Below are 21,716 nucleotides of genomic sequence, written 5' to 3'. Positions count from 1 at the left end.
GCAAGACAGAACAAGTCTTCTCTATCTATTATGTAGTATGCCTTCAGATATTCAGATCATGCTATCAAGTCTCCCCTTAATCTTATTTATTACTTATATTACTTATATATTACTGATTCAGGGTAAAATATCCAGCTCTTTTAACAATACCTTGTAAGGTCGACAAATGATTTTAAGAGCAAAAAGTTGTAGAAAGAGCTATGCGCAGAGCATAGATTACTATTACAAGAAGAAACTCAATATATGATTTGCAAAGTCTGAGGCAGGTTATATATCATGTCAGCTCATATACATGCAGAGGAAGTTCTTAGGAAAAACAACAAGCACAGGTGAATCCATAATCAAATTCACAATTGAATTGAGTTGTTAACTGGAACTAAAATACTGTGTTTTTCACTATGTAGAAGGGGTAGAAGATAAAGGGTAGAATTCTGATGGGATCAAATTCTACAGACATGCAAACAACAACAAACGATTGCAGGAAGACAATTAGATTTTACTGCCGAGACTTCAAAAGCCTTGTAAATATTAAGAATGCAAATGCGAGTCTTACAAAACAAAGGTGAAGAGTGTGAATGTTGGAGAAGGGTACATACAGCTAGAAGTACAAAACACAAAAAAGCAAAGAAATAATGACAGAATGAGACAATGTCCGAGATGTAGCGGAACCCAACATAATGAACTGGAATGTCCTCACCTGGCAGCATATAAAACACTGCAAACCAAAACATCATTTTATAAAACCTTACAAAGAAAAAGGTATGAAAAAGAGAGAAGGGCATGATTCAGAATGGCAAGGGCAATGCAGACACTCATATTCAAAGACCAACTCTTTTTAGCAACAGTCACCTATGAAAATGAAATAAATAGATAGTAATAATTGGTAAGTTTAATTATAGCAACAGAAAAGAAAATTCAGAGCAATTCAGAACTGATTCAGATGTAATGGATCTCAGCCAAATCATCAGGAAGAAACTTGATCAATTCCGCACATTGGAAAATATCAGTGTACTATTTGGATACTGGCATTAGTTGCATGTATGTATGTGTGTGTGTGTGTGTGTGTGTGTATACATACACATACACACACAACTAGCCATTTGAGAGAGGGGGATACATAAGGCTATTGTCTGTAATCTGATCAGCATATGAGATTTTCTGGAAAAAGAATGTGGAGTTTTAAGAGGACTCCAAAGAGATGGGATATTCATAAACAACATATTATATGGGCCTATATGGAATGAGCATGATCTCAGACTCACTGCACATCTAAAAAGATGTAGAGAGAGAAACATTAAGCTCAATTCACAGAAAATGCAACTTGGGATCACTAGCATGTCACATTTTGGACATATGCATTGAGAGAAAGGGTTTGGGTTTCTTTTTCTTTCTTTCTTTAATAAAACAGAACAAAGGCAAAAGGAATCATAGAATAACAAAGTAGAAAAAAGAAAAGAAAGTAATGAACAACAGCAAAATTGTATATTTAGGCATGTGACTGCTCTGCAGCAGTTAGAAAGTTGGCAAATTAAAGCTAAATTGGAAATAGTGATTTTATGACTTAGCAAAATTCTCCCCTGAATTAGCCCAAGCATTGGTGCATCTAAGAGTCTCTTTGGAAAAAGAAGTGCAGTACAAAAATAGGATGAAATCTAGAAGACTCTTTGCTAACCAACAAAAAAAAATCACGATACACCAATACTTGTACAAGCAAGACCCAGGACAGAGGAATGCATCAGCATGGGAGAAGTTCCAGTACAAGAATGAAGACCAACAGCAGTCTGAAGGGATGGCTGCGCCCCATAAGTGTGCCCCACCCCCACTCCCTGGCAGAGCGACAGTGAAATCAGGCTACGGACCACCAGTCTGAGAGTGGGACAGCAGGCGGTTCCAGCTGCCTACTTTCATCAGTCTACCTGGGAGAGGGTGGATTTATTGGCACTGCCTGGCTGCCCCATTGCCAGAAAGGTAGGCAACCATCTCTGGAGGGGAGTTACAGATGCATCACCCTATGTTAATCCCACACTCATCTCCAGGGTGACCTCAGGGTGTGTTTTTCTGCTCCACTTCCAAAGCATACTTTTCCTTGTTACCTATTCAGGATGCCAGGCTAAGTCCAGCAGTTCGTGGCCCCTTCAGCTAAGGCAATGCCTGTCATGCGCTCTTAGGTTCTGCACTTCCCTTTATAAATCAGAATCTGATCGTTTTGCTTAGCATAGAAAAAGCTGCTGATTTGAAACCTGGCAGAATATTTGACTTGATTATGGACCATCAAGTTGACATCGACTTTTAGTGATCACATACTGTAGATAGATTTTCTCCAGGGAAATGTAAATACACACACACGGACACAAACAGATAAACATGTACGTACAAATATGCATATTAAATTATGATTTCTTTTCTAAGCATCTAGTTTTCTCACTGGATTTTATGAAAAACAAATATCCAGGGATACACTGTTTTATTGTTTTCCCACTCACCTAAGATAGAAGGGCAGGGGCCAGGGGTGAAACCCTTCTACTTCAAGTGACTGGAAAAATGGTAAAATGATGTATCCCTGGAGTTATTTAAAAAAAAAAAAAAAGGCCAGAGAGAAAACTAGGTGTTTAGAAAAATAAAATTAGTATTTTTTTTAAAAAAGGGTTCAACTGAGTTTTGAACCAAGAACCTTACACATACATACAACATACATATAGACATATATGTCCAGTAAGCCCACGGGAAGGAAAGTGATTGGCCACTACTTTGATGGAAGAGACAGGTGGGAAGGCACAACAGCAAGGGAACTGTCCCATGGGGGGCTGTGGTAGCCTGCGATCTGGATTGAACATTTTGTAAGCTGTTGCCAAGTGACATAGTCTGGATGGGACTGAAGCAGACAGGAGCACAAGACAGCAGTAGCTTAAATGGTAAATGCACATCTGCCTCACATCAATGGGATTTTCAGACAAGCAGGTGCTGACACAGTTCTGAGTTCGCCAATGGGCAGATCAGGCCAACAGGACTTATGAGCAGTCCAGTTTACCCACTGGTTAATGCCTCTCCATATTAGCCAATAGAGAAATCAGACCAATGGGGTTTTCCAATAGGCCACTCCACCCATTAGCTGGTAGATCAGATCAACTGGTCATCCGAACTGGATTGGCCTGCATAGTGCTGCTGTTCTGTTTCCAGATCATTTTGTCAGTGATCTTTTTTCTTCTAAAGAAACAGTGATCACTGTTTCTTCCTCCTTCCCCCTCATCTTGTTTTATAGGAATCAATATATAGTGTTAATCTAGGGCTATATCTGGAAGATTCCAGATCTTGTGTTGCAAGTTGGCCCTACATCACAGTCCATGACTACCATAAAACAGTCCTACTTGTAGAACTGTGGTAGGGATTCTTACACTGAACAGACTTCTGTTCCCCAGATAAAATGTTTAAAATTCTTCAGGTTTTCTGCTAAAAGTATTGAAGCTTTCAAGACCCCCCGCCCCCCGCCAAGAAAAAGTTAAGGAGTGAAACTGTGTTAGTTCATTGGGATTGACATAAAAGTTGATGTAACATTTTCCTGATTGGATTTTGGCTTTGAGCTGATATGGATAGGAAAATAATAGTTTTCCTGAACTTTGACCATTTTCTTTTAATCTCAGTGTTTGTATAAAATGAACCATGTGCCTTGCACAAATCAAACTCACTTCAGAAGAATATTTAAACTATTTAACAATTCAGATAGACCGTGATTTATTTATAGATTTCTTCTTATAGTTTATAGTATCTTTCCTGGAAAAGTCAAATTATTATTATTATCATTTTATCTAAAGTATGTTTAGTTAAAATGTTGATTTCTTTTCAGCAAGATAACAGGATTGACACTTTAAGGCTACTTTTTTTTCAGAGAATATGAAAGAGTATGATTGCATGTAATGTTCGTACTTGGTTTTTCTCGCCCCATTAGTGTCTTTGCTTTGGCAAATTTTTATTCTGCTTCAAGGCACGTAACTGAACTTGTTCAGCTTTATAAATTCAATCCATAAGGCTATATCTTTATTTACATTAATCTTAACATTGTAAGAAGTATCTTCTTCTTATCAAGATTCTGTTATGTTACATTACTTCATATAATTCAAAGGACAAATGTATTTGAAGATAATTTAGTTCAATGCTATCAAAAAGCAGGATCCTTCTACAAATCTGTAGATATCATGTAGAAAATGATATGGACACATTAATAATATTGTAGAAATTTTAGTGTGCCATTATTAGCATTGTACAAAATGGTGCCCCATGTGGGTGGAACTTTTCTGATTTTAGGGGTAATTTAAATGGTTCAGGAAATTAAGTCAAACCATATGTTACAGGAAAAAAGGAGAAGTGTCTATATCAAGAGTGTATAACTTTTTCTGGGCCAAAGGCCATACTTGGCTTTTGAGTGGCCAGAGTTTACACTACCAGAAGTAAAGGATAGGAAGAAAACTGAATTTGATTTAGTTTTATTTACATCAACATTAAAATTTAAATTAAATATAGTTGATACAGTTACTCTCTAATCATACATTTGAACAATTCTTCCCTGGTTTCGCTTTACAAGTGACTTATTCATATGCTAAGACAGCTTTCCCATTCTTGGGCCCATCATCAGATATGTTAGAACATTTTCCATAATTTCCAACCAGCATATCCACTCTGACTTGATTAGGAATTAGTTAAAGTTTGCTTTGTGGTATGGGCTTTGGATTGTATTAGTCTGCCTATTATAATGTTTTGAAAGCTGTATTAAAGATCTTTCAATCAAAAGGTGAACATAAGCCTTCTAAATAAGCAATATATTCACCCACCAGTATGGATCTGGTAGCGGAAATGTGTTTTGACGGGATCTCACTGTAAGCTCTTTCATTCAGTACATTACCTATTCACGGGTATCAGACCGTAGTTTTCGTGTTTGAACCATCTGTTCATTTGCTTGACATACAGCCAGTCAGAGATGGCTGTAGGGAGGATGTTTCTGAGGAATGCCTCAAAGCGAGTTACAATCAACATGTCCCAAGGGTAGCCTTTGTCCCAGACACGACTCATTATCCAGGATCCACTTCTAGAGCTGATGCAAACCTTTAAAAAACAAGGATGGGATACAAAAATATGAAACCCATGTTACAGGGCCATGCATGCCACCATCTCAACCTCCCTCCATTATATAAAGTCTTTTTAACCAAGTTTGGAGGCTTCTCATGCTGTGAGGATCCAGACTGCATAGACATTTTCTGTTCATAGAAATCAGTGAGGCTTCCTTATGGCTTAATATATTATGTGAAGCCAGTCTCTGATATTGTAACCCTTAATGTAACTTAATATTGAGAGTGCAACTCCCAGTTAAGCTACGGTTTAATACAATGTGAACTCATCTTAGACCATTATGACAGACTGGCAAAGGTCCTCCAAGGCCTCAGAGTGATGGGTCCCTATCATACTGATGGAGAGTTCCTTTAGTTGGATGTATTAGAAATTGAGCTTGGAACCTTCTGCATGTAATTCACCTCAAAGTCCCCATGTGTAATCCCTAATTTTTCTTATTACCCTATGCACAAGTCAGTCTAAATACAGCACATTTAAGTCCCTTTGAAATAGACTCCATAGGAATGGCATAGCTTTGAATGGGTTATGCTGAGAATTAGAGCAGGACTATCAGGGTGGAGGCAATACCTGAGAGGCTGTATGACTAAGCTCAACAGCAATGTCGCTTCCAGAATTCCCCAGGCCAATCACCAGAACTTTTTTCCCTTTGAACTTTTCAGGGCCTTTGTATTCCCGGCTGTGAAAGAAGGTACCCTGAAATTTCTCTAACCCTATATGGGAAAAGTTTGAAAACAAACCAATATTGTAACAAATGAAATCTTCCAGCAAATCAAAGCATTATTAAAATCACTGATGCAATAGACTGAAAACAAGCTGAGGTCTGACATGGATGTACATATCTTGAGTTTTCCAGCTTATACCATTTTTGTCATCTATATTTATCTCAGTTTCTACTATTACTATTTCCTAGAGTAATTGATTTGAATGCCCCATTGCCCTTAAAAGTGAAGCATATTGCTAGCCAACAGGATTTTCTTTATAGATTTGGGGGGAGGGATTTTAAGTGGGATAGTGGGATAGTAGGAAATGGTTTTAAAAATCCTTCTCATGTGCCATGATCCCAGTCCAGTTCCTCATTGCTAGCAACTACTGTTAAAGGTAAAACTGATAGATTAAGGTAGTCATGCATTTAATTGTAGGCTCAATTTTGTCTTGAAATATCTACAAGGAAGGCTTCTGGGGGAGTAATGGTGGATTAAAGATGGCTCTATTTCTGTGGAGCTGACAGCCATGGCAGTTAAGAGGAGCCGACAAAGGATTTGGTTCTTCAGAACTATCTCTGGACAAAGATGATATCACCCACGTGTACTCCTTACAGAGGCTCCCTGTGAAGACTTTGCAAATTAGTGATCTCCAGCAGGTTGAACACTCTGGGAGTCATGGGAAACATTGAGCCCAAACTCAGAGCCTTCAAAAGGACACTAGATTCACATAGATTCACAACCCTAACCCTAACCCTAACCCTAACCCTAACCCTCTTTCAATTGGCAAAGGAAACTACCTATTAACAGTTTATTTGGAATTAAAAACCTTCTGAAAAGCAAGTTGCTGTATACTAGGAGAATTTCCTTCTTGAAGAAAGAAGATTTAAGTAAGCTTAAAGATTAAAAAAGGAACAAAACTTTAATTTTTGAAACAGCAAAAGGGAGTTTAGAAACTTCACTGTGGACAGTTAAGGGGCCAGATGGATTTGAAAGAATAGTTTTTATAGACTGTTTTAAATTTTATAAAAATACAACTGAAGATTTTGGAATTAACTGTAAGAAACCTTAATATGGGAAAGTTTTGACTCTGAAAAGAAACAAAAGATAAGACAGGGCTTTGAAGGTTAACTCAAGGGAACCAGAGAGTGATTAAAGGAGACGATACTAACATAATGGAGGAACATTATCTTATTATAGAAGAATTTAAGTCAGTTTTGGAACAATGTGTTCAGGATTTATTTTTAAAACTTCTTAATATTCCTAAAGTGGAGTTAACAGAGGCTATAGAAGAAGATTAGTTTTTATTGGATAAAACACAGGTTGAGGACGATTTGAACAGGGATCTTAAAATGGACTTTTAAAAACTGTCAGACCATAAAAGAGATATGGAAGACATGGAAAATGTTGTGGATTTGAAAAGAGACTTAAAAATGTTTGCTTATAAGAGTGTCATGGAGAAAGAACTGCATGGGACCTACAAGTTATGCTAGATGATATTTTAACAATATTCAGATAATAAATCAGAGGAGTGACTCTGAGAGCCATCTTATTTTGGATCCATAGAAGGGAAGTATAAAAACAGACAGGGAGAAAATTATAAGAGATTATTATTTATTTGAAAAAGCAACTGAAGATCAAGCCTCTTAAAAAGAACAAAAAGGAATTCAAAGTGGACTTATTTGATCAGGGTTAAATTGTATAAGTTGTGATCCTGGGTTGTTACTATTGGAATCTTTTATTATGACCAGGATTGTATGATGAGGATTTAAAGATATTTTCATATGGGGATAAACTTTCTATGTTCTATTTGTTAGAGAAAGTTATAGGTTTGAAAGTAAAAGGGACCTGATTGATTTAGTCTAAGATTACCATTGTTGGTATTTTTATACCTATGGGAATAAATCTTTTATGTTTTACCTATTAGAGGAAGTTATAGTTAAATACATAATGGATTTATTTGTTTAAGTTTAAAATATATGGGTTATTACTGGTATTCTTACTGCTTTTGCTATGTAAGATTGATGATTTTTTTACAATACGGCTATTATTAAGGGATGACAATTTTTTTTTTTATAATAATAGAGAAGGTTTTAAATTACTATAAATGTTTAAACTTGTTTGGAGGGAGGGGGAAGTCACCCTTTGCATGTCTTTCTTTTCTCTCTTTCTTCTTTCTTTTTGTTTGTATATCTTTCTTAGTTCTCTATTAACTAGCTTTTATCTATGTAACATTTTAATAAAAATATTAATCTAAAAATAATTATCTACAAGGAAGAAAATACAATGGCACTTTAGCTGCATCCAGCTATGGATATGCATATGGGAGTCTCTTGTATCACTCATACAAATAATTCACAACATATGTTTCATCACTTTGGTTAATCAAGGTTAGTTCTGTTTAGTCATTATGACAAATATAAAACTCCCCATGCCAAGAGTGGAGAACAGTACCACCCCTTCTAAGTTGTGTCTCTGATTCAGTCAGAGACAGGCATGTTTATCACAGGATGCTTGTCCAGCAGAGACCTTACAAATACTACTGTACGTGAATTGGATTTCATGTGAGCCCAAACCTTGATATACAGGATCAGGGATAGTATGGAAACTAACACATATATGTACAATATTGGAGGGGGCAGGGCTGCTCACTCCACTTGATTTTAATAAGATATCTGTTTTTTTTTTCATATCTACAGTATTTAATATAGCCATCACTTACCAGGGAAGCTATCAGCTGGGATATGTGGATAGACATGATGTCCAGTGCAAATGATGACAGCATCAAAAGTAACTGATTCCATCTTGCCATCCTTCTGTGTCATGACATCCCATTGGCCAGAGACAGAGAAATCTGGGTGCTTCTTAATATTGGTCACATGTGTCTTTGAAGAAAGATTCAAGGATGTATTTATTTATTTAAATAATTTATATGGTTGCCCATCTCACAGCTTTGAATCTGGGCAGGATACAAAGGTTGTTTTTAAACAACAATGCAGTAACCCATGATGGCCAAGTAAACCATACAGTATATCCCAGTCTTAAAAACCACACCAACAAAACAGCTGGCCTAACCTCCTAGCCCAAACGTCTGGGGAAACAGGAGTCAGTGTGATTCAAGATCCCAAGGAACTATATATAAATTGCTGTTTATGACATCAAATTGGTGTGAATGGATGCATTCTTATGGTTTACCTATAGCTCTTCTCAGTGAAATTAGGGAATTAACAAAAGGACCATGTAATCCAATCCTATGCAAGTTTACTCAAAGAAAACCATCTTGTATAGTAAGACTTATCCCTAATATCTATCTATGTGGACGCTAAGAGTTAAAAACAACTTGGTGGTACATAATCAATCAATCAATCAGTCAATCAATCCCTAATAAATGCATTTAGGATTGCAACCCATAATATCTATGTCTTAATCTGCATAGTATGCTAAGCCAGGCATTGACAATGCTGCACTCAGTGATGCCAAATGCCCATGATACTTCAGATCATGTATAAATATACCCAGATTATTCTTAAATTTTATTTTAAATGGCAGAATTCTTGTAAGATTGCCAACCCTTGCAAGGTATCAGTTGAGAACAATAAAGTATTGTGAGATCTCAGGGATGAAATTTCAGCAATGTTCATTAAAAACAAAATGGGGGGAAGGGGGGAAAGCTGTATCAAGATGGTGTCCAGTATCTGCAAAGCTTGCCAATTCTGCATGAAGCCATAATAATAAAAATTGTGTGGCTTGGACTTAGTATATTCCCATTTGTACACCATGGTTTATGCAGCCATCTGCATAAATCTGAGGGGTCAGCAGCCATCTTTGTCTGCTCTCCTAGTCCTATTGCCCTGCCTTACTCACAGGCTTTTATGAGAGCCCTAGAATGCTTTTTTCCTCCATTTGTTATCCTCCCATCATTTTCTACTACCTCCTTCAATTTCCCATCACAATGGGGAAAACATCTTTTGACTGTTATCTAGGAACCATAAGCAGCAGCACAGGTCAGGATTTATGGGGTCCACAAACTAAATATGAACCAGCAATGAGAGGCAATTGCTAAAAATCCCTTCTCAATCAGGTTGTAATCTGTTACCTTAAAGTGTATGTATTTAATGAGATCAAAATGCTTGGCATATAGTTCAATATATTCCTGAAGCTTGGAGTTGTGTATATAGTTGGGAAAATTCTCTGGGAAAGGGAAGTCCATGAAACACATCATTTCTTTGCATGAGTTGGTAAACACAGATCTGTAAATGCTGGCTCTGCCTTCCTCTGAAGTCTCCTGGTAGAGAAACAAAGACAGATCATATATAAAATTGTTGTAAAAAAACAGAGCTGCAGGAGGTGGAAATATTTACAGTTAACTTGAAATTTGGGGTGCTGGATTTTCCTCAGCTCTGTTTATTGCACAAAAAAGGGGGGGGCAGGAGCTAAACTAGGGATGGTACTTTGCATTGAGAGAAGTGATGGATCATTTTGAGCTTGCCCATAAAATCTAGGCTTGCTAGCCCAATTTTGCTTGCTTGCAGAATTGTAAGGCCAACATGGTGAAGAAAAACTTCTTAGATCAGCCATAGGGACGCCCAGACAAAGGTTTTGCCAGAAGCAACCAAAATAGCTGATTGACACAAAGAAAGCACAATATTCATAAAACAAGTGGTGGCATGTAGTTTACAGTAGTCAGTGATAGCAACTGATTTTGGAACTCACATACTTGTATAGAAATCAATATAATCAGTATAGAGCATTTCCTAAGATGAAGCAATTAATATTAATTCAGATTCCATAAGTTAGGCCTGAGGTGAATGATGCAACAAAACAACATGCAAATTTTGGGGCTTTCCAGAACCAGGCAAAATATTACAAGGATAAGGAAGAAGTAAGAAAGACAAAATATTTTATGGATTACATATGAGGTTCCTCTGTGTGAGGGGGAATTTGGTCCCCTAAGATTTTTTTCTGGTATAAAGGAGCTGTATATGCACCTAACAATATGTGCAGAGTGACCTTTCCTGTGCACCCTGGATGGATGGAATGAATCAGCATAAATCCTCCACTTTCTTTGTTTCCCTGCAGAAAATACTTGCAAATATGTGAAAAGGTATGCTGTTGGAAAATTACTATGGATAATTTTCTGTTAGTTTACACCCAACACATTTCCAGTCAATCTCTATATTCAGATCAGACCAAGCTCACACACCACTCAGTTCAGCTAGCAAAAATATAGTTTGTTGTTTGTTTATTTATTAAAGATCAGCAAACATAAAAAGGTTATCTGGCAAAATGGACAACAGGTGGGCAAAAATATGGGGGGGGGAGGAGAGAGAGACATGAACAATTGGATGAATAACAGACAATATATCTATACATCTCTATCAAAAGGGACAGAACTTTCTAGAGCCATTGGAAACAATGCTGTAGATCAATGTTTCTCAACCTTGGCAGCTTGAAGATGTGTGGACTTCAACTCCCAGAATTCCCCAGCCAGCCTTGTTGGGTGAGGAATTCTGGGAGTTGAAGTCCACACATCTTCAAGCCGCCAAGGTTGAGAAACACTGCTGTAGATAATTAGCATGGAGGGCCCCAAAGGGAGCAGTCTTTCATTGTTCCAGCTTTAACACTGTATGTATATACCAGTAACAGAATAGAGATGGAAAGTAGGACATCAGTTGGATTGGGAAGATGCATTCAATATATAATCTGGATAGAGATATACGCCATCACAATAGCTACTGATATTTCCTTAGGAAGGCCAATAAGTTTCAATTCCAGCCTCCTGGCCAGGACTCAGGTGCTGCCACAGCTCTTTCCCTTCTTTAGGGAGGGAACTTTGCATACAATGCAGCTGCCTTCACAGAGGTCCACTTGTGCAGAGGTCCAACAACTTACAGATACCTGAACAGGGCTGACTGCTGACCTGGGAATATCTTGGTAAATGGAAATTTCCTCCCCATTTTTACCAGGAAATGAGACAGCTGAATGTCCCTGGCAGAGGACTTTCATTAATTTATCCTAGACCAACAAATTCCTCTCAGGCAAATGGACATCAGCTGGGCTCTGTTTGTCTCAGCCTTTGATTGCTGACAGTGCTGGCTCCATTCCTCTCCCCACCCCCACCCCCAAGAGTCTAGGGTCTTACCAGAAGAAGGGAAGACCCTAGGAGATGAGGGGCATTTTTCATTCCGTTGAGGACAAGACTGAGACACCTACTTGTACAATCCCCAGCAGTGCAAATAATTGCATTTGTTGGGAGAAGCCCTTTGTGGGTTTCATATTTTTTTTGTCAAGAAAGAAGAAAAGAAAAGAAAAGAAAAGAAAAGAAAAGAAAAGAAAAGAAAAGAAAAGAAAAGAAGAAAAGGCAATATCCTTATAGGGATTCTGTTTTATTTACTATCCCTTCTTTGTTAAACCCGATTCTGATTCTTCGTGAGGCTGGGAAATGCTTACCTACACTTGCCTTAGGCAAGTTCTCAGGAGTGCAGATTGTTATTTAGAGGTATGGGGATTATAGCTGCAAATCTATCAGAAACATTTTCAGATGTCAGAAGAGGGATCAGCAATCAGTGGCATATGAGCCAGCCTATCTACCTTGGAACTTCAAAATTCAAAGTTTACAGAAAAGTTTATTTCCATTGGAAAAAATATATTGTCTCTTTCTGAGCACTGTGGGTGACTTTATGACCTCAAGACCTTTGGGGGGGGGGCAGCAGTCAAGGAAATTTTTTTTTTTTTTCTTTTTCACCAATGCCTCCTTCCTAGGGTTGAAAGCAAATAATTGGCTTTGTGCCTCAGGTAGACTAGAACTCACAGTCTCCTGGTTTCTAGCCTGCTGCCTTAATCATTTCCCATTTTTCATTTAAGGGGCTGTATTTTTGTTGTTGCTAGAGGCCTGCTCTAATTTGTGGGAACTTCCCTGACCGACCCATTTCTTGAGGGCAGCAATACACAACATTGTGCTCTAGCCATCCCCCACCCACTGGGAAGGCAATTGCTTACCCATCTTTTTCTGCTATGTGGGAAAAGTGTTTTCTGAGCTGTGCGATCTCAAGTGGTGCTCTTCAGATCACCTGCTGCACTTCATTCATGGTAGGCAAAACATTCCAGTCTAGTCAGTCACTGTGTGCCGAGGCAGGAATGCTCCTGCTGGTCACCCACTAACCTTCACGACCATTTCTTTTTACAGGATCACAGGTAAAGCAGTGAAAAGATGGACCTGCAGGGGTCCCAGCAGAGTATAGGAAAAAGGCAAGATGGCAGCCACAGCTATGTGATTGAAGCTCTGTCTGTTTTTTATGTGTGCTGCAGATTTGAGAAGAAGAAGTAGGGATGCTAAGGGGAAAAAAATAATACACCTGCCATTGATTTCCATGGGAACAAATTTGCAAGTTCTTCCAAACTGTTCTTCCAAACTTCTGTTGGACCTTCCTTCCTTCCTTCCTTCCTTCCTTCCTTCCTTCCTTCCTTCCTTCCTTCCTTCCTTCCTTCCTTCCTTCCTTCCTTCCTTCCTTCCTTCCTTCCTTCCTTCCAGAGCAGGTCAGATTGACAAGATTTCTGCCACTTTCTCCTTCTAGTCTGAGTGGCAGGAAAAACTGCTGTTTTTCTCTTCTTTTTCTTTTACTGGTCCAGGAGGGGTAAAAAAGCAGGGAAATCTACAATCTGAAGCTGTGGAAAATGCAGTCGAGACAGAATGTCAGCCCAAAGGGAGAGGAATCAACTGAAATCTGGAAATGAAATTCTTAAACCTTCTTCATTTCCAGCTGGTTTTACTCTCAGGGGTCCAGCAGTTTAAAACTGGAGTGCAGAAAAGCCCACAGCCTGCACAAAGACCCTGCCAATTTGAAAGCAATCCAAAGATTAAGGCGGGCCAGTATTCAGTCAAGCAGCTTGTAATGTTATCTAACATGTTTGCAGTTAGATTAATATTCTGCAGATGAAGGATTGCATAACTGAGACAAAAGACCACAGCTTATTCACAGGCAACGAAAAGAAGACAGATGTCAAAGTCCTGTCAAATGCACTCATTAACTTGGAGAGAGACTCTTCACGTTATAAGCTATCCTGGAATTGCAATGCAGTTAATTTTCTCCTGTTATTTCCTGCATTAATTATTGCATTATTTTCTGAAAACATATGTACATATAATGGTAAGCATGTATAACAGCAGTTGCAAACTACTATTTGTAGTAATCATAGTTTCTTGAAAAATATTTATTTATCTGAAGTATTTATAACTTGCTTTGATCTGAACACTCTCCTAGAGCGGCCTGGGAATCCATACCCTCACACGTGCAGTATAAAACACAGAACACGAAAAGAAAAAAGGAAGGAGGGAGCAAAGCAAAGGGAAACTGAACATTCAGATACCCAGCTCTTATTTTTATATGGATCTTTAAAAAACAGCTGTGACGTTTTAATTATTTGAATGCATTTGCAAGTTGGAAATGGAAACTGTTCAAAGAGACTAAAACATAGTAAAGATTTCTTTGAGTCAAGCTTGACTCCTGAGGATTTCCCACAGTTTTCTTGATGACATATGGAAGTGGTTGGCCACTGCCCTTGACTTCCTAGTCTAGCCTACAGCAAGAGCCATAAGTTGCTGGTTTCTCAGTTAAGCTGAAGGAGTGGCTCTTTCCCTTCCTCTGCTAGAGCCTGAGGGAGAGACAGCTGGAGGACAGTCAGAGGTGGCAGGAAGGAGACAGGAGACAAAGCCTGATGGAGCTACTCAGGGTGGAGATCATTTTCTTTTCTGCTCCTGCTGCATCCTGGAACCAGTGGCTTATGGCTCACACAATGGACTTACAGTATGTGATTTATTTATGTCAAGATTTATGGACACGTTTACGTAATCAGCTGAAATTGTTCAGGCCATAAGACATATAATCAAATCAGTCAATCAACCAACCAACCAGTCAACAAATTAAGAAAGGAAGAAGGCACTTTTCATGACAACAGCCAACTCCAGAAAAATAAACTATGCGAGATGTCACCCCTTTTTCTTTTCCATTTTCAATTTCTAAGCCTGCTTCAGAATCTCACACAACTGTACTCCATTTGGAGACCCTCCATAAATACAGAGAAATCTGATGGAGGGTGACTGGAGCTAGCCCAGCATGCTTTCACTGCAGTGTGCAATCAAGTTTTTTTAAAATAAAAAGGACCCATAATTTCATCTGGTAAACTGGTGAGGTTATGAAGGAAGAAAGGAATAAAGAGCCATAGCAGGCAGGTACTTTTAGGCATTAATCTCCCCCATCCCATCTATGTATCTTTCAGATTCCAGGATTGACCAAGTCAAGCATAAGTCAGTGCTTTTGAATGCTCTGCTGTACCAGCAAGGTTATCCAATTCCTGTTAATATCTGGATTCTGCACAGGATCAGGACTGGGACATGTGTGGAAGTGACAGATGGTGGCCTCCTAGAACAGAGATCTCACAGCCAGGCTATACATGTTTCACTGACGCCCTCTAGGGGTTACACCTAAGAATACCATGTGTGCGACACCCTGGCATATATGAACAATGGCTCTCTAAATTCCCTTTAGTTGCACTGGGTAATGCCTATAAAGTATCTGTTTTTAACAATGAAGGTTAATTGGGGCTTGCAACAGCTGATCTTGGAAACAACAGACATACTGGGGATCTTATGAACTGATTTTAACTGATTCTTGATTGGTCAAATAAATCTTATTGGGCCCCCTCTGGCTAGCTGCTCAGATTTCCTGGGTGTTCAGATTATTTGGGTTCTCCCAATAATAAAGTCCTGTTCAGGCATTAGCTTAATCTGTGGAAGGCTCAATTGGTGTACAGAATGGAACACTCACACTGGCCCTCTCCTATCTATTCCCAACTTCCATGCATTCAGCTGTAAGTCTGAAGGGGAACTACCCAATCTTTACTTGAATTCCATTAATAGTTCTATGTGATCTGGGACCTACTCCATGTAAAGAGTAAAGAGATGGAGTAAAGACATACAGCAATATGAATGGCTCCTATTCGCTACCCTATTGAAAGTGTTCCATGAACTGAATAAAACTCTGGTCAGGACTTTTTCATACACTCCAATATGTTAAAGATGGGACTTTTCATACTATGTTAGAAAGCAAGGAGCACCAATGAACTTCTTCCATGTACCAGTCAAGCTTTCGTGTCCCACTATGATTTTCGATAGCACACATTCAATGGACTTAGAAAGGTAACCCATATATTTCACAAATAATGCATATACATGTTTTGTTGACACAATTTCACAATAACCATAATGTTTCTATAAGATTTTCCACTATCCACTATAAACAAAATCTCTAATATCATCACTGCAAATTCAAGATATCTTGAGTTAAGATCTAAACATACAGTATATCAGATATTCTGCCAACCAAAGAAACGGGGATGGAACACTCCAGGCATAAGAAGAGCTCCAGCATATGCAAGTAAGTTTCAAGGCCAGTACATCTGTCACACAGATGGGGTATTTAGATCTCACCGTGAATCGCCACAGTCCTCCAACGCTATCGCTCCTCTCAAAGCATGTTGGCTCCAGCCCCTCATCCAGGCAGCATTTGATGGATGCAAGACCACTCACTCCTGCTCCAATAATTGCTACACGGCGTACCATGGTTCCCTAATGGGAAAGGAATTGTACAGACAAAGCTTGTTCTGTCCTTGCATTAAAAAAATGGTGGTACAAAAAATCCCAACAATCAGATACTGATTACATCAATGATGTCCACTGTTAACCCTTAACTGCCACTGCAAGGATGCCAGTTTACCCCTCAGGAGTCATCTACCTTAACCACTAAGTTCTAGGTAAATTTTTTAAAGGTTCAATAACCTTTTAGGAGTCTAATAATCCAGGTAGATAGACCAAGACTGGAACATGCTTCTGTGGAGAGGGATCTTTCTAAAAAAGACTTTTGGCATTGCCCAAAGCCTAGAACTGGCATGGGCAGGCAAAGGCTCCTACTGCTTAATAGCTATATTGACATCCCTACCTACACTTTCCAGTTTCAGGAATGCTGTTCTAAGGAATTCAGAACAGGGATCAGAGAGAGAAGTATTGGTATAAATTTTCACCCTTTCCCTTTCCAGCTCTTGACTTGTTCCTCTTATATTTGCTGTTCACTCCACACAAAGCATACCCCCCCCATCACCTTACTTCTTTGGGCTGTTGTTCTTCTTGTTCTGTCAGCTTCTTTCCACCACACAAGAGACCTCAGCAAGGAAAAACAAATATATTTCCCTGCTAGTTTTAGAGTTTGGCCTCTGAAAGGTAGGAGGAGCTCCTTTAGAGCAAGGTTACATAACCTGTGGGCTGACTGTGGTTCCTGAGAATCTGCAGCCTTTGGGGAAACAGGAATGCACTGCAAAAGAAAAAAGAAAAGAAAAGAAAAAAGAAAAGAAAAGAAAAGGAAAAAGGAAAAAGGAAAAAGGAAAAAGGAAAAAGGAAAAAGGAAAAAGGAAAAAGGAAAAAGGAAAAAGGAAAAAGGAAAAAGGAAAAAGGAAAAAGGAAAAAGAACAGGTCTTTCAAAGAAGCATGGGAACTGTGTGGTTCCTCAGGTGTCTGTTGTTGGGCCAATGGCTTTTATCTTGGTTATAAATGATTAGAGACTTTTAACTTGCTTATAAATTATTATAAATGAGCCATGGGCTGGTCAGGATTATTGGGAAATGGTTGGAACTTGTACCAACAAGGCTAGTACAGTTAAATGTCAATGAGTGAAAAGTGGTCAGTTCAGTCAGATCTGATATACTGATGTTCAGTTGGCAATGACTGAAGGAGTTATGGGTTGTGTCAATATGTGACACTTTGTATTCTTTCCATTTATTTTTAAGAATCTTAATTTTTAATCCTTTCAAATAGTATCCCACAAGTTGATTTCTTAACATTTTCTTTTTATTTCCTCTCAAAAACTCCTTCACAAGTTTAACATGTCTCCTTTGTAAATCCAAGATAAGAAAGCTATGCAAGTCACTTTTCTGATTTATTATTTGTACATGCCCTTTAATTATTAAGACACTATCCAGTTTCATTTGTAAATTCAGTGTAACATCATTTTCCATATCATTCTTGTAGCCTGTCATTTTAAAATCCATTTTCAGATTCACATTCAAATCAGCCTCAGTTTTATTCAGTAAAATCTGCTCCTCTTCCTTAACTTCTTTTGAATCCATTTTTATAATAGCAGACATTCTTAAGAGTAATTTCTGAGTGAATTGTTCCCAAATATCCTTGAATTCTTCCACAGTCAAATAACATTGCTCCATTCTATATTAATGGGTCTCTTCTCCTTTAATTATAATCTTTAGTTCTCTTTGGTTCCCTCAAGTCAACCTTCGAAGCCCCCTCTTATCATATTTATCAACAACACTTTTCCACTGGAAGATTTCAAAAAATCTCTCTCTCTCTCTCTCTCTCTCTCATAAAATTTTAAACAAGGAAGTATTCTTGTAATTAATTTCAAAAACTTATTTCAAGCCCATCTGGCCTCTTAATCCATTTATAACTTTCCAAAATCAATGTTTTAGTCACCCTTTTGCTGTTTATTCAAAAAAAAAAATTAAAGTCCTTAAACTTGCATGAAACTTCTTTTGTCAAGGATAGAAGGAAACTCACCAAGTGTAATGAAAGTTGCCCTTCTGAAAGTTCTCAACATCCAAAAAGCCATTAACAAGCAATTTCCTAAAGTGGTTAAGAAAGGAAGCATGTGAACCCAGTGTCCTTTTGAAGGCACCAAACTGCAGCTTAGGCAAGATGACTTTCTCCCAGCTCCCAGAGCTCTAAAACCCACCAGAGATCACTGTCTTACAGTCTCCTTGGGGGAGCCAGTGTATGGAGCACTTGTGGGCAATCCTGGTCCTCTCCTTCCTCTGGAGAGGTGTTCCAAGGAGCTGATCAATTCACCGGCTCCTCATTCCACCACAGCTGTATTCAGTCTGCCACTGCTTTCTCAGAAGTCCCAGAAAGTAGATCTTCTCAATCTAGGATCACAAAAGGAAATTGAGTGGGAAATTCAGGCAGTACATTTTCAGATAATGCAGGGCTAAACTATGGAATCTGCTACCAGAAGATGAAGGGATGGCCACCAACTTGGAATGCTTCAAACATGGTTTAGAAAAAATAGTGGAGGCTACGCTGGTATATACAGGTGGTCTTCACTTAACAACTGCTTGTTTAATGACTGTTCAAAGTTACGACAGTGCTAAAAAAGTGACTTACGACCGGTGCCCAAAGTTATGACTGCTGCAGAACCCCTGTAGTCACATGATTGTGATCTGGGCGCTTGGCAACCAGCTCACAGTTACAATGGTTGCAGCATCCCAGGGTCACGTGATTGCCATTTGCAACCTTCCCAGCTAGCTTCTGGCAAGCAAAATCAATGGGGAACCGCAAGATTTGCTCATTGACTGTGGTGATTCGCTTAACGACTACTGCAAAAAAGGTCGTAAAATTGGGTCCAGTCATGTGATGATTCACGTAATGACTGCATTACCTAAATTCCAGTTCCAATTGTGGTCATTAAGTGAGGAAGGATGGCCTCTCTACTGCATCCAGGTTTTGGTATCTGGTTGGCCACAGTGGAGCAGAACCCTGGCATAAATTAGGTTTGATCCAGCAAAGTTCTTCTTGCCATTAATGCCTGGCCTCTTGATTCCACTGCCTACGTTTCAAGTGAGTTGTATAACTACTCTGAGAAAGACTATAATCAAAGAAACCACTAAATAGCAGATTTTTATTCCCATTCAGGAATCAGGAGGTGGTTCCATTACAACTGGAATTTAAGGCAACATTATGTGATTATTAGCCAACTGATATATGCAGAGAAAGGGGCAAAGGTAATGAAGGGGCATCTATTGCAATGTGTTTGAATAGGTTGTGTGATAAGCAATTTGCTTCAGTACTGTAGCTTGAATTCTGATGTAAATTTGAGAAAATGGGGATTTCTGGTGATGATCTGGGTCAAAGGAAATGCAACGTCTTATGGAAAACTCCTGTAGCTACTTCCCCTTGGAATGTCTTTCTTGGCAGAGGAGAGGCCATTTGAGCTGCAACCACTCACCATTTTTATTTTCTAATTAGATTGGAAAGCAAGGTAATTCTGGAGACTGGTCTTTGCTTTTGTGGCATGCCAGTGTCCTTCAGAATGGCATTCAAAACCAAAATCAAAATTTAAAAGCAATTACAAAGTAGAGAGAGGATGGAAGCCTAGGAGCATCAAAGGAAATGTCAGTGGGAGCTTTGGACACCGTGTTGGGATCCCATCTTAAACTTACAATTATTGCAGTTACCACCATTTGTTTCCTTTGTCTTCAAGTCTCCATTACTTCCCTCAGTACAAGGATTTGTGTCAGCATGTACCCTAGAAGTTTTGGCAGAGCTTGCTTCTGCTGGATCCATTAATTTCTAGCACAATTGACGCAAATACCATCAGGGCAACTCTCCAGAGTCTCTGTTGCTTCATTCTCTGCTACAAAAGATAACAGAAAGTAAGATAGTACTAGTAGTATATTTCCCCAAAATTGTGCAATCCTTGGGCATGCTTACAAAAGCTGTGCACTTGTACTATCCAGTATTTGCATGTTAATAGTAAAGTCATATTATGTATGATGTACAGATACAGACTTCCAAACAGATGCCTTCTTGGAAATTCTAGGAATTATAATGCCAAAGCATCTGGAGGGCATTATAATTCCTTGAATACCCAGGGCAGCATGTTGTAACTTACATGCCTACCAGATACCAGGGTACTCTGGAAGTTGAAATCCACATATCTGATGGGCCTCAAGCTTGGGGAAGGCTGGGTGGGGGAAAGCTACACTAATGGGTCTGTATTCTGTTTTTCAGTGATTTCTGTTTTGGGTTTTGGAGGTTCATCAAAAATTGCTTTATCAAAAGTAATAATGGAAAGAAATCCACTGAGTAGATTCCCCCTCCCCCCTTCTGCTATGTACCCAACATTTTGAAAATATATGCTAATGTCTTTTTTACCAACTATGAGCATTTCCACCACCACCTGCCAATTCTTCACAAAGTAGCTTGAAGCCAACTCACAACTTTTTCTGCTGACCTCAAAATACAAAGAACAGGCTTTTTCTAATAGATATAACTATAGTTGCATATTGCAACAGTGGATAAGTCACACCGTGTTGCAACTGTTGGGTGCCAAAGGGGAAAAGTTTGAAACCTGGAAAAGGCAACCGTCCAAGAACTGAATGCTTTACGGGGCTGGAGTAGTGGCCCAGGAGACAAGAGGTGCAGTGGGGCAAGGTTTTCTCATAGTAGAAAACGTGTTTCTCCTCAAGATCTGCAGAACAGCAGTGATTCAAAAGAAAATAACAGTTTTGCTGTGATTTCCAATAGATGAATAAGAGTCTCCTAAATAGATTATACGTATGTATATGTATGCTTTTTGCATTATGTGGCTTTTTTACAGCCTCAGTCACAGACAGCTCTAGATGGATTATAGTCCAAGGATATACATAATTAAAACTGACAATATAAGAGCAGTATAATAATCATCATAGTATAAATAATGCCTGTTTCTGAGTCTGCTCATATGTGGGGACCTTCAGCAAACACTTTCTGTTTTATACTTTGGGTGGACAGATTCTACTCAGAACAGACAGTCCTGAAGCTATCTCGGCCCCAAGCCATATAGGGCTTTATAGACAATAACTATTTTTTATTTTATTTTATTATACATGTTCTTATTTATCTTTAGATTTTATACTCATTGTTTTTCTGTTAGATAGATAGATAGATAGATAGATAGATAGATAGATAGATAGATAGATATAGATTTTATACTCACTGTTTTTCTGTTTTGTGTGTGTGTGTGTGTGTGTGTGTAACAGTTCTACTATTGGATGTTTACTGTATCTGGCCTTATGGCTGTA

General features: G+C 38.7%; 1 protein-coding gene across 2 annotated transcripts in view; it reads right to left on the bottom strand.

Moving 5' to 3' along the window:
- Positions 1 to 21,716, bottom strand: part of LOC103068121 (flavin containing dimethylaniline monoxygenase 3) — a 48,959-nt gene that overhangs the window by 9,504 nt on the left and 17,739 nt on the right. The window contains exons 2-10 of one of the 2 annotated variants that reach the window (XM_088153975.1): positions 20,094 to 20,287; positions 18,611 to 18,800; positions 18,436 to 18,501; positions 16,978 to 17,182; positions 16,306 to 16,443; positions 9,916 to 10,104; positions 8,542 to 8,704; positions 5,686 to 5,828; positions 4,895 to 5,094 (exon numbers count right to left, since the gene is read on the bottom strand). In XM_088153975.1, coding sequence (XP_088010101.1) covers positions 4,895 to 5,094; positions 5,686 to 5,828; positions 8,542 to 8,704; positions 9,916 to 10,104; positions 16,306 to 16,437 — 827 coding nt within the window. In that variant the 5' untranslated portion in view covers positions 16,438 to 16,443; positions 16,978 to 17,182; positions 18,436 to 18,501; positions 18,611 to 18,800; positions 20,094 to 20,287. Of the gene's footprint in view, positions 1 to 4,894; positions 5,095 to 5,685; positions 5,829 to 8,541; positions 8,705 to 9,915; positions 10,105 to 16,305; positions 16,444 to 16,977; positions 17,374 to 18,435; positions 18,502 to 18,610; positions 18,801 to 20,093; positions 20,288 to 21,716 lie in introns of those variants that run through there. The other variant, XM_088153976.1, reaches the window with a different exon arrangement.

Source organism: Python bivittatus, unplaced genomic scaffold (assembly GCF_059951505.1).
Source record: "Python bivittatus isolate LINGU-HERP-01145 unplaced genomic scaffold, Pbiv_v1 ctg000700_np1212, whole genome shotgun sequence".
Lineage (NCBI taxonomy): Eukaryota > Metazoa > Chordata > Lepidosauria > Squamata > Pythonidae > Python > Python bivittatus.
This window is presented reverse-complemented; position numbering and strand designations above follow the sequence as displayed.